At 36.4% G+C, this 14,061-nt stretch overlaps 1 protein-coding gene and 1 long non-coding RNA gene across 2 annotated transcripts in view; one reads left to right on the forward strand and one right to left on the reverse strand.

The window, feature by feature from the left end:
- Positions 1 to 14,061, reverse strand: part of LOC125654652 (uncharacterized) — a 534,947-nt gene that overhangs the window by 5,013 nt on the left and 515,873 nt on the right. The window contains exon 10 of the mRNA XM_056143962.1: positions 13,970 to 14,000. Within this exon, the coding sequence (XP_055999937.1) occupies positions 13,970 to 14,000 (31 nt within the window). The remainder of the gene's footprint in view (positions 1 to 13,969; positions 14,001 to 14,061) is intronic.
- LOC125661776 (uncharacterized) lies at positions 1,087 to 4,535 on the forward strand. The gene is made up of 3 exons (XR_008796847.1): positions 1,087 to 1,637; positions 2,844 to 2,992; positions 4,456 to 4,535. It is a non-coding gene; the product is annotated as an uncharacterized LOC125661776 (long non-coding RNA).

The following is a 14,061-nucleotide window of genomic DNA, read 5'->3' on the forward strand; positions in this document are numbered from 1 at the left end:
TTTGCTTAGACATGTGAGAACAAGAGGTCCACGACCGACAATACTCACCTTAGCTACTACTGCATTACCTCATGTAAAAATGAAAATAAAAATCCTTACAAATATACATTGCTGGATCCAGTAAATGCTGTACCAAGCCCCGTATTGCTCTTCACGAAAATATCAACCGCTGTGAAGGAGAAACTTCAAACTTACTGTGCCTCTATATATGCAAGAAACGGTGTAAATCATATGTGGATTCTTAAAACTTTTAGTAAAATTGAAATCGCAAAACTTTTCTCAAATCAACATCAAAACGCAAGACTTTTCAACACTTTACACGACCATTCCTCACGATAACTTGAAGACTATACATTTTGGCATCATAGACAGTTGCTTCCTCAACAAAAATGGAAAACGGAAATATTCATATCTAGTGATCAGTCATCCAAAAACCTATTTTGCTAAATACCACTCTGATTTTTAAAAAAGTGAAATTTAAAAAAAAATATGCTAGAGTTCCTCATTGACAATATCTTCGTGGTCTTTCGTGATCAGGTCTTCTAACAGTCTGTCAGAATTCCCATGGGCACGAATTGTGCTCGGGTGCTAACTGTCCTGTTTTTAAATTCATATGAAGCAGAATTTATTCAAAAACTTCTATGTGAGAAGAAATCTCTTGCTGTGGCCTTCAATTCGACATTTAGATATATCGACAATGTTTTATCTATTAACAATAATAACTTTCATTCATATGTCGAAATAAAAGACACCACAGAATCGTTCACTTCTGCTTCATATTAAGTAGCAGTCCACGTAAGAATCATGCAGAATGAAAAAAAAAGCGGCACAGCTATAAATTTAAAATCTCTTGGAAAATGGCTAATTTTGACGAAAATCATGTTTTGAACATGATCCAATAAAAAAATTCACCTTGAATCCTTCTTAAGATTTTTAATCGGCTGAAAGGATATTCGGTTTCAAAAATATTTTCCCGTTGTTTTCTTTATAAAGAGCACTAATGAAAATGGTCATAAAAATTAATTATCGGACACTGTCATTAAAAATTAATAGATATATAAAGTCAATAGTATGGACAGTAAAAGAAATAACAAACATCATTTGGAAACATGTTTACAAATTAGTTACAGATTTTTAAAAACTACGTACGATCTAGCAGATTGACGATTTTATTATCTCCCTTTGCTAACTCTTTAGTGTTAAAGATACGATTGTTTGGGGAAACATGACAACATGTCATACGAGTTGGCGGTTTGAAGACAGACGGTGCCGTTTTGTAACATTCTTTATGGACAAATACTCCATGTGAAGAAGTTTCAAAGACAATTTATGTGAATGACTATAAGAAATCGGTAGCTCGATATTTATGCTCCTTAAACAAATCACATTGTGGGAAATCCATGACACAAGGCCCGCCTGCGCCTGTGTCTATTTTCACAATCACACGTTGGGATTTTTCGGTTGTTTTATATCATCAGAGTTCTTTAGAGTGGATGAGGAATACTACATGTGTTTTCCCAGATCACTCGGTCAATTGTATTGGATATACGAACCGGATATGGGCACATATCATTAACATTTGGGATGAGCAACATGCTTGTGGAAAAATGCTATGGCCAGTATGGGTGGCGGTGCAGGTAAGTTTGTGTGAATAAATCATAAATATGTATTGGTTACTTAAGCTAATTTCACCATACTTTATTTTAATAATTATTTTGCTTTGTACCATAAATAAGCTGTTGACTAATGAATAAATAGTATCAGGGAGGGGGGGGTGAAAACTATGTAAAATTATTATACTTTAAAATGTAGGTCATTTTAGAAACACTTCTGTTTTCCCTCTGCCAACCAGTGGTTGAAAGTAACTTTTTCTTCCACAGGCTAAAATCAAAACACATCAGCTAAAATGAAACTAATGAATCACTGCTCTTTTTTCATGTTATTTCAATGAATGATTCAACAACCCCACCCCATGATTACTGAACCTGGTGGGTCAACAGTTACACATTGTTTAGACAAGTCAATGACATATGCCATATGGTGATATGTTGGGGTATCTTGATCCTCATAACTCTAATCTAACACATGTACCGCAGGTTCAAATTTCATAACACATCAGGGTTGTTACTAGGGCTTTTAAAGATAAGCCCCAGACTCATGGTTTATGAGCAGCCTCAATCCCATGAAAATTCACTAGTCCCATGAATTTTCATGAGTCTTTTTGTATCTGATTTTTGAGAAAAGTACAAATGTTGATTCCACATAGTTGTTAATCACGATGTCATCACAGTGGAAATTCAAAATTAATGATTTTTGATTGTCTTAGCCATGGAATAATAATTAAAATAGGAAACACTATTTGTGACACCTAATTCTATATCAAAATCATTTTAATTTTCTTATAACCAGTATAGGTGCATTTTTAAAAATCCAATCACAACCCACATAGTTGAAAATACATATTAAAAGTGCTCTTCATTAGCTAATTTTTATCACATCAAATATGAAGACCTTAAGAATCTATTTTAGTTAATTTTGCATAAGATGGACAATTTCAAACATAATTTTTAATCAAATGAATATTTCTTATCAGCAAAAATATATCGGATGTAATGATTTAGCACGGGTCTTTTAACCAAAAGTCTGTATAGCTTACCTGATCACCATTTTTCTGTGATCATAATGTCTGTTATACTTGTTGTCTACAGAATTTGGTAACTTGTGAACTTGATTGAAAATTGAATTATTGACACCTCTGCAGGTATCGAGATCATTGCTATCACCACACATTGATAGTTGGTAATTCAGCTTCATTGAATGAAATATATTTACTTAAATTTCAGTATACAAGGAATCTATTCACTGAAATTCCAAGAAGATTCCATGACTTGCTTGCCATACAACAAACAACAGAATATGGACGTGATTCCTAGAATTAGAACTTGAATGGGTCAGACTTGAATACATGCAAAGTCATGTAGCAATATTAAAGGTATACATCATGATATCTGCTTTGCATGTATGAAAATGAAAAACCGTTGTCATTGTAAATATACACATGTATATATTTACATGTAATATATGTATTGTTCAGGTTGTTATATTGTCCTGTTTATGTGAGTTGGAATATTAATTAAGTTTGCACCCGTCAGTCACACCAATTGCTTGGTTGACAACAAACTTGGTATACTGATAAACCACAGAGCATATTATCCTATTTACCTCACCTGAGTTGAACATTTTAGTGAGGTTTTGTCTGTCTGTCCATCTGTTTGTAGACTTTTCAAAATTTAATCTTTTCTACAACCACTGAGCCATTGTCAGTCAATCTAGCAAAAATCATCCTTGAGAAAAGGGGATTCAAGCTTGTTCAAATTAAATGAAGGGTCATGCTCCCTTCAAAGGGGAGATAATCAAGAAATATGGCATATTTACATGACTAAGTAACATGTTATCTATGTCTCTGATCTCATATCTGATTTTATATCACATAGATGAAATTTAATGTTTACCTAAAGACCTTTCTCAACATAGTGTAGATTAAATCACCATAGGGGCTCTAAGTATACTGGAAATTTTTTAAATAAATCTTCATAAAAGACAGGCATTACTAGTAGTCAGGTTAAACTCACAGATATTGCACAATTTAAGTTTGTTCAAATTGTGGTCCTAGAAAGTAGGGTATAGCACAATAATTGACCTAAGTTTTATTTGGGTATATGTATGGAAGATCTTTAAAAATATTCATCTCAATAACAGATTACCATGATTAGACTAGCCATATCAATATGCATGCATGAACAGGTTTTCATATTTCTGTGTGTTCAATTCTGGGCCCTAGGGGTAGGTGTGAAACACAATTGGAGATTTATATTAGACTATTCAGAAAATTGATTGAAACAAATGTTTAAGACAGTGTAAGTGTCACAGAGCCACACTAAATCCTATCATAATACCAACATTCCTAAGTTCATTTGAAGTTTTTTCCCTCAGTAAAATGAACCCTTGGTTTATGGTTACTCAATGAATCATAATTTACATATATAGGACATATATGCTTGAAAGAAGATCTTTAAAAAAGATGTTTTTTTCAATAACAGCAAGATCATGTTAGTCATATTGGTTTTGAGGCATCCCCATATGTGAATTCAAGTAGGCTATATCGCAACTTTTTGGGCTAGATTTGGGTCGCAATATAGGGTTAAAAATTTTCATGGGAATAAAGATTGGAAACAAATCTTTTAAAAATCACTGCAGCAGGGTCAAGATGACTCGGGTGAGCAATGAAACCCATGAGCCTCTTGATGGTATTTGAGGCCACAAAATCAAGACAAAGGTCAAATCAATAATGATATTAGAAATATTGTTCAATGTCTTTAGACCCCTTTGTTTGACAAAAAATGATGAGTTGTAATTAATTTCGAAATATGTTATATATTTTCTTCTTCAAAATAGGTGTTGTACTTCAGGAAAAGGGGAAGCGTATTTGTTGGAAGATGGATAAAGGAAAATTGGAGCATGCACTAGACTTCTTTAAACCCTGCTTTTTTATCAGGTACACAATAAATTATCAACAATGCCAAATTATGTCTTCATCCAATGGATATGATTAACATTCATTGAAATAACTCGCACTGCACTCTGAAAAAATACATCCCATGATTACCCAACGTAAAATGAATTTTTAATAGCAACTGACATACATTTATGGAAAATATCTGTTTCAATGAATAGGCATTTTTAACATTGTGCAATTTTTAGCTCACCTGAGCTGAAAGTTCAAGTGAGCTTTTCTGATCACATTTGTCCGTCGCTGTCTGTCTAACTTTTCACATTTTCGACTTCTTCTCCAGAACCACTGGGCCAATTTTAAACAAACGTGGCCAAAAGCATCCTTGGGTGAAGGGCTTTCAAGTCTGTTCAAATGAAGGGCCATGTCCCTTTTAAAGGGGAGATAATCACAAAAATGTAAAAATAGGGTGGGGTCATTTAAAAATCTTCTTCTCAAGAACCACTGGTCCAGAAGAGCTGAAATTTACCTGAAAACTTCCTGACATATTTCAGATTCAAGTTTGTACAAATCATGGCCCCTGGTGGTAGGATGGGGCCACAAGGGGGGATCAAAGTTTTAAATACAAATATATAGGGAAAAACTTTAAAAATCTTCTTCTCAAGAACCACTAAGCTGGAAAAGCTGAGATTTACATGAAAGCTTCCTGACATAATGTAGATTCAAGTTTATTCAAATCATGGGCCCCGGGGGTTGGATGGGGCCACAAGGGGAATCAAAGTTTTACATACAAATATATAGTTAAAATCTTTTTCTAAATAACCACTGAATCAGAAAAGCTGATATATACAAGAAAACTTTCTGACATAGTGTAGATTCAAGTTTGTTCAAATCATGGCCCCCGGGGGGTAGGATGGGACCACAAGTGGGGGGGGGGGGTCAAGGTCTTACATACAAATATAGGAAAAATCTTTACAAATCTTCTTCTCAAGAACCATTGGGCCAAAGAAGTTGACATTCACATGAAAGCTTTCTGACATACTGTAGATTCAAGTTTGCAAAGGGTAGTTTGGGCCATAATAGGGACTAAAGTTTTACATGCAAATATATATCGAAAGTCTTCAGATATGGGCCAAGGTGACTCCGGTGAACGATGTGGCCCATGGGCCTCTTGTTTTTAGAAATAATGTCTCTGAACCAACAAAACTATTTTCAGGTAACATCATTGAGTACAAAAGAAATGTACCTTCACAGCAGACAGCTTTCGACAAAAAATTGGGACTGCCTGCCATTCAACCATTGTACATATATGAATTTACCAGTCCTGTTGTGAAGAAACTTATTTCATCATCTTTCAAGGGCCATGTTATTTAGGATTTTAACTACTTGTCCTGCATCACAAGCTTAAAAAGACTTCACAATCTGGCTGCAGATGGAACTGCATGGTTTGAAATCCTCATAGAAATTATGAGAAGCATGGAGGCCTATTAACCAGATAATGAGATTGTTATGAGATTGATCACTGTTCGTTATCTTCACCTTGGATAATGACAAGATTTCATAGCTTGAGGAGTACCAGGAAAATTTACTTGCAGCAAAATTGTACATAAAGAGAGACTCACTCAAGCATGAATGTAGAATAATTATAAAGATACAGTAGAGAGAGAGAAAGAGAGAGAGAGAGAGAGAGAAGTATATGGTGATATAATTAAACTCACTGTCTTCGATGGGTATGGCATGTCAGTAGAGAATCATGATTCATATGGTGATATTTTTCAATTATATACTCGTTTCAGTGCAATGGCATTGTACAAATAAATATTTTAAGTGTTGTTAGGGAAAGTGGTTGCTATGGTGATATGTGTAAACATATTGTCTTCCATGGGTCCGACATGTCAGTAAATAATTACATGTTGATATATTTGTATTATATTCTCATTTGAAGGCAATTGGAATTGTACAGTTTGAAATGTTTGCTTGTTGCTAGGGAAAATTGGTTGCCATGGTGATATAGTTAAACCTGATGTCTTAATTGGATTCAACATATCAGTAGAAAATCATATGTTGGTATGTTTGCATTAGGTTCTCATTCCAGTGCAATTTAATCATACAACTTTAAATTTTATGTGCGTTGCTAAGTGGTTGAAGTCTGATTTCTCCAATTGGTCTGAAATGTCAATAAATTAAAGTGAACCCAGATGATTTGCATTTATTTTCAGTTAATGGAATCATTTTAATGCATATATTGCAGATATTCTTGTTTTATTGTGTTGGAAATGGGCCTGAAAGAGTTGCCTAGCAACCGTTACTATGTGCATTTCCGACTCTTTTGATTTTGATTTTGAGTACACTTAGTATTGATTGTTTAGAAAATATGTATCAAAATTTGGCACTTTTCGGATAACTAAAGTAATATGTATTTAAAATACCTTAAAATTGTTGAATTTACAGAAAATTGATAAATATTAAAACAATGCCTATTCCTAAGTCCTCTACAGATACCATATAATAGTATTTCATTAGTATTGTACATTTTTATATTGAAGTAACCTTTACCTCACCTAAATAAATTATCATTGTTTGAAAAATTATTATTTTCATTTTTATACAAATTTTAAGAATTATGTATTTCTGCACTTTACAAAACCCAATACAGTGGTTGCTATGGAAACACAAATGCTTTAATTTCCATAGCAACCATTGATGCACAATTTTTTTACTCTGCATGTCTTCATATATCATTATTATGAAGAGTTATGGAAATTTTTAATGAAAATCCAAGATTATCAGTATGCCACCTTCTGCATGATTCTTACGTGGACTGCTACTTAAGATATTATTGAAAGTAGATATTAATGGCAAACTAACAACTCACCTTTATGAAAGGTGAAGATAACGAACAGTGATCAATCTCATAACTCCTATAAGTAGTACATAATAGATAGTTGGGCAAACACAGACACACAAGAGGGGATAAACGGGATGATTTCAGCTTATCCATCGTCAATGTCCCATATTTATATAGATATATTCCATTATCCCCTACATATGGTGTTTATATCTCTCAACTGATTCGATATTCGATACGCAAGAGGTTGTTTTGCGTACGGTCAGTTTTTAAATTGAAGCAATCTACTGACACGTTGATGGTACTGGGGTTTCAACAGTCTCGTTTAAAATCACCATTTCGCAAATTCTATTTGTTGTTATAACGATCTAGTTTGCCAATACAACCTATCATTGGGTCAAATGCTGTCTGACGTGTTTCATATCCATTGTTAGACCGTTCTTGGCACACTGATTTTGACTACCGATAACTCCGTTTACGTGATCTAGATATACGGCTCACGGCGGGTGTGACTGCCCGGTTGACAGGAGATGTTTACTACTCCTAGGCACCTGATTCCACCTCTGGTGTGTCTAGGGGTCAGTGATTGCACAACAATCCATTTTGTATTGCTTATAGGAGTTATGAGATTGATCACTGTTCGTTATCTTCACCTTTCATCAAAATTAACAATAATACTATGAATAAATTCAAAATCTACAGCAAACAAGTCATTTTCATCCAATGACAGCAGATGGAAGACCCTGATAATGAAAATGTTACCATCATAACAGTGAACTAAACCAAAACTATGTAAAGATAATGCACCCAAATTGTGATAAGCGTGAATAAAGTGCAGAAAATACTGTAGATTTAGAAACAAAAATACTGAGGTCTAACTTAACGTGGTTGTGTATAAAATACATATTTGATTTTCCCACACCATTATTTATGTTAGAAAATCTAATATGTTTTATAGAATTTTCAAAACTCATTTTCATCAAACTTTAGTGGAGGTAAAAAAAAAACACCCCTCCCGAGATGTATCAGTTGAGCACGTTTGATAGCCATAGCCCTCATAGTGTGAAAGATATAACCTCGTCACAAAAAAAGCTAACAGACAGATGGATGAACAGACGAAAAAGGTCATACAACAATTCAGCCATCAAAAGACCATTGTACAAAAATATCTAGCTTTAAAACCGTAGCAATAAATTGAACAACACATGTAAACTGCATCTATGATTTTACAAAAATGATCAAGTGCCATCTTGAAATCTGTGTGATGCTTTAGTAGGAAAACCAATGACGCCTGGATACATTTTACTAAAACACTTGTGAATAAGAGAAGAATATCAGTAAAACTGATGGATGCTCCCAAATACTAGCTAGCCATTCAAAAACTTAATATGATGCATGACTCGTACAATGATCGATAACTGTTGAAATATTGTTTATGTAATGTACTGATATGTTTGTCGTACGACTTATCTAATAATGGAACTAGAGTTATCCCTCCTGCATCTCTGTAGTCTAAATGTCTGGAATAAATTATGTTTAACACGCCTGACGGTGTCTGTACGTTTAAAGTGTAACTTGAACATTACACGGTGTCAGAATTAAGGAACTCAGAATGACAGCTCTTCCGTTCGATCAGCCTAGATTCGACTGGCAAGCCGGAGACTTGTACCAGGAATTTTGCCGGTTCAGGCAACACGTGGGCTTCATCTTTAAAGGGCAACTCGCTAAATCCAATGCCAAGCATAAGGATTGGTATGTGGATTGGACAAGAAGGTAGGGAAGTTTACAAAACCTTTGTGTTTGCAAATGATGATGAGGACAATCCAGAGAAAATTCAGGAGAAATTAGAAAGTTTCGTTCGTCCCAAGAAAAACAAGCGAATGGCAAGATTCAGACTCCATCAAAGAACACAAAAGGAAGCAGAAACTTTCGATAACTTCGTCAAGGATCTTAAGATCTTAGCTATGGACTGTGACTACGCGGATAACGATGATGTTTTGATTGACTTAATCATTAGTGTCGTCAGACATAAGAAAGTGCAAGAGAGGCTGTTAGAACAAGGCCAGGACATCACACTTAAGAGAGCTATAGAAATTGGACAGCAGTTTGAACTGTCACAGGCACAAGTCAAATTCATGAGAGGAGAAGAAGTGCTAAAAATAGACACTCGTTCACACAAGAAGCAACCTACAAAGAACAATGTGTCGCGCAACAAAAGTGCAAAACCTGACAAACCAAAAAGCTCTAAATATAAAATGACAATCGGAACTGTTCAAGTTGTGGTCTGGAACATGAATATGGAAAGTGCCCAGCACAAGGAACCACTTGCAGTTATTGCAAACAACGAAATCACTGGAAGAAAGTGTGTCGTCGGAGGCTGAAACATGTTAAAGTCAGCACAGTACAAGGAGACCCAGAGTCCGAGGGAGAAGAACTACTTACCATTAGCATGTGTACTTCTGTCAGATCTGCGCAGGATGACAAATGGGATGTTCACCTTGGTATCGAGGATCAGCAAGTCAGCTGCAGGATAGACACTGGAACCCGGACTAACATACTCACATCAGCTCAAATTAGAAACTTGGGAGGATGCAAACTAGAGAATTCGAACAAGACCCTGAAGTCATTCACCAACCACAAGATCAAACCAATAGGATCAGTATCTCTACCCGTTGTCCACTGTGATCGTAGAATCAACGTTCACTTTGAAGTGGTTGACTTAGACCAAGATAATATCATCAGTGGTGATACCTCAGTTGCTCTAGGATTGATATACAGAGTCGACTCAGATTCACAGACTCAAGTATCAGCTGTGACTGAAACTACAGAAAGTGCACAAAGTGAACTTTCTAGAGACTATCAAGAACTCGTAAAAACTACAGGAACATTACCTGAAGAATACCATCTCAGCATTGATGAATCTGTACCAACAGTTATTCATCCAGTAAGGAAACTCCCAGCAGCAATTAAGCCCAGGGCAGTTGAGAAGCTAAGAGAGATGGAAAGTAATGGTTACATTACCAAAGCGGACAGGCCAACAGAGTGGGTCAGCTCGATGGTAGTCAGTGTGAAGGGAGAAAAGATACGCATTTGTATAGATCCAAGAGATTTGAACCGTGCCATAAAACGTGAGCATCACCCAATGAAGACTATTGAAGATGTCGTATCAGACATACCTAAAGCCAAGATATTTTCGGTATTAGATGCCAAATCAGGATTTTTGCAGATCCAGCTTGATGAGAAGTCCTCGTATTTAACAACATTCAACACGCCTATAGGAAGATATCGGTGGCTTCGCCTCCCCTTCGGCATAAAATCAGCACCAGCAATCTATCAAAAGATCATGGACAACATGATATCCGGAATCAAAGGTGCATCTGCCATCATAGATGACATTCTCATAGCAGGAGAGACACTAGAGGAACATGATGCCATACTCAGGAAAGTAGTGAAACGAGCAACCAGCTACAATTTAAAACTGAACTTTGAAAAATGTAAAATCCGCAAATCCAGTGTGCCATATATGGGCCATATAGTGTCGGACCAGGGACTCAAACCAGACCCTGACAAAATCAAGGCTATACTTAACATGCCAGCACCACACGACAAGGAAGGTGTCCGCAGATTCCTTGGACTTGTCCAGTACTTGTCAAAGTTTATTCCAAACCTGAGTGATTTGGATGCTTCTCTTAGGATCCTTCTCAAATCGGACGTTGAATTTCAATGGAACCACGAACAGGATAAAGGCTTTCAGAGAAAGAAGTGTGTACCAAGCCGCCAGTATTAGCTCTATTTGATGTCAACAAGCCAGTTGAGATCGAATGTGATTCGAGTAAAGATGGATTAGGTGCTGTTTTGATACAGGAAGGTCGCACAGTAGCTTATGGTTCCAGAGCGCTTACCGAAACAGAAAAGAGATATGCACAAATTGAGAAGGAAATGCAAGCTATTGTATATAGTTGCCAGAAATTTGACAACTACATTTTCGGCAAGGAGGTCACAGTGTACAGTGATCATAAGCTCCTAGAGATCTTGTTTAACAAACCCTTACTGTCAGCTCCTATGAGGATACAAAAGATGATGATAAAACTACAATGGTACGACATCACAGTCAAATACAGGAAGGGAACCACAATGTATATTTCATACACTTTATCAAGGGCTTACCTAGAGGAAAGTAGTGAAGATGAGAGTGAGAAAGCAGATATGATCTGTATGTTATCCATAACACCTGAAAAATACTCAGAAATCCAGAGATCAACAAGAAGTGAACTTGAAACTCTCATGAGTACCATACAAACAGGATGGCCAGACACAAAGAATGAATGTCCATACGAAGTCAGACAGTTTTTTGACTCAAGGGATCAGCTATCCGTCCTTGACAGCATTGTGTACAAAGGCAGTTGAATAGTCATCCCACCCAGTATGCGTAAAGACATGCTTAACCTCTTACACATGTCTCATCTGGGAATAGTCAAATCAAAGAGCCGTGCCAGGGAAGTCATGTACTGGCCAGCCATGAATGCTGACATAGAACAAGCTGTAAATAATTGCTCGTCATGTGCAGAGTATCAGAAACAGCAAAACAGAGAACCTCTCATGCCAACACCAACCCCAGACCTGCCATACAGTCGTGTTGGAACTGATTTATTTGAATTTGAGGGCAAGAAATACCTTATTCTTGTGGACTATTATTCTAAGTACATTGATGCTGTACAACTCAGATCAGAGACAACAGCAGCGATAATAGAGGCCATGAAAACAGCCCTTGCATGCCATGGACTTCCAGGGATACTTCGGTCGGACAATGGACCACAGTTCAGTTCAGCTACCATCAAAAACTTCTGCGCAGAACACGGAATTGAACATGAAAGAAGTAGTCCCCATTTTCAAAGCGAAAATGGTGAGGCTGAGAGAGCAGTACAAACCGTAAAACACTTATGGATGAAGTGTGAAGACAAGCAGCTCGCACTCTTCGACTATAGGACAACACCGCTGGAAAATATCCAATTGTCACCAGCTGAAATCCTAATGGGACGCAGACCTAGAAACACGTTGCCAGCATCACAAGATTTTCTGAAGCCGATAACACATGATCTCAGAAAAGTAAAGCAACACCTTAACGCACAGAAAGCTAAGCAGAAATTTTACTATGACAGGAGAAGAAATGTCAAGGAGTTGTCACCCCTAGAAAATGGTACAACAGTCAGAATAGAAACACCTGGCTCGAAATCCTTATCTTCAGGAATTGTGGTACAGAAAACAGATAAACCGAGATCGTATTTGGTAAAGAGCAATGGGAGACTTTACCGCAGAAATCGTGTTCATCTTCACAAATCAGGTGAAAACCCACAGGATGAAGAAGACGACCCTATAGAAGACAGCTGTTCCAATGAGTCTACCATAGAAAATGCTGCTACACCTCTCGTCAGCGACAAACCCGCCAATCACAATAATGCACTCCAAACCAGATCTGGACGAATCGTAAAACCTCCAGTGAAACTTAACTTGTGAAGTGCTTGTACATAATAATTATGTTAGTGACTTTTGATATTAGTTGCATGTCTAGTCAGCAGTTTGCACTGTGCTTTGGGGTAAAATAATCCCCGTGCGGCTGCCAGAACACAAGTTCTGAGAGATTAGTTATTGTTATTATTCTTTGTTTACTTCAAGTGTTTAAAACAAACTTCAGACTTTTGTCACAAACTGTTGATAGACTTTCATAAAATCTTACATCTAATATCTGTGTGTTAGATAACAAAATCTGTCTTTAATTTTAGTGAGGGGGATGTAATGTACTGATATGTTTGTCGTACGACTTATCTAATAATGGAACTAGAGGTATTCCTCTTGCATCTCTGTAGTTTACCGCCATGTCTAAATGTCTGGAATAAATTATGTTTAACACGCCTGACGGTGTATGTACGTTTAAAGTGTAACTTGAACATTACAGTTTAAATGAAGGATTTTTTCATATATAGGTGTTTAGTGACTTTGATTTTACAACATTCACATTTATCTGAGAGTCATTTGCCTGTTACCTATTTGTGTATTACGTGATTAATACATGTTCAAAAACTGTTGAAATAAGGAACCTTTTCCTTAAACCGGGTACAAGGTATACATACATAATAATAATAATGATTGGTTTTTTATAGCGCCTTTTCCAGCGTATGCTGCTCAACGCGCTTTACGATGCATTATTACCCCGGCAGACCCTATATCAATCTAGAACTTGCTCAGCCTCCTAGGAAGCATACAGTGCAAGCTGTCATTACAAGCGCTAGAGCAATAAAATTCTAACAATATCTTTCACTGTCTATAGCCAGGTACCCCTTTAGATTTGGGTGGAGTGAGGAAATTCATGTAAAGTGCCTTTCCCAAGTACACAACATCGGCCCTGCCGCGGCCAGGACTCGAACCCACGACCATTCGGTCGAGAGCCTTGTAATTTTCTCAAATATTGTGAAATACATCATAAACAAAAGATTAATGTAGATAATAAATACTTAATGAATCTTATAATTGGTACTCAGGAATTAACATCCTTAAATAAAATACGAAATTAAAAATGATTTTATAGTTTTCAGGATACATTTTGAAAATTATACCTTTATCAATGTCAGATTCTTTGTCTTCAGACTGTAAAAGAGAGAATTAATAATTGTACACTAGGAATATATTAAACACCGTACATGCTTGA

This window comes from Ostrea edulis, chromosome 7 (genome assembly GCF_947568905.1).
Source record: "Ostrea edulis chromosome 7, xbOstEdul1.1, whole genome shotgun sequence".
In the NCBI taxonomy this organism is placed as follows: Eukaryota; Metazoa; Mollusca; class Bivalvia; order Ostreida; family Ostreidae; genus Ostrea; species Ostrea edulis.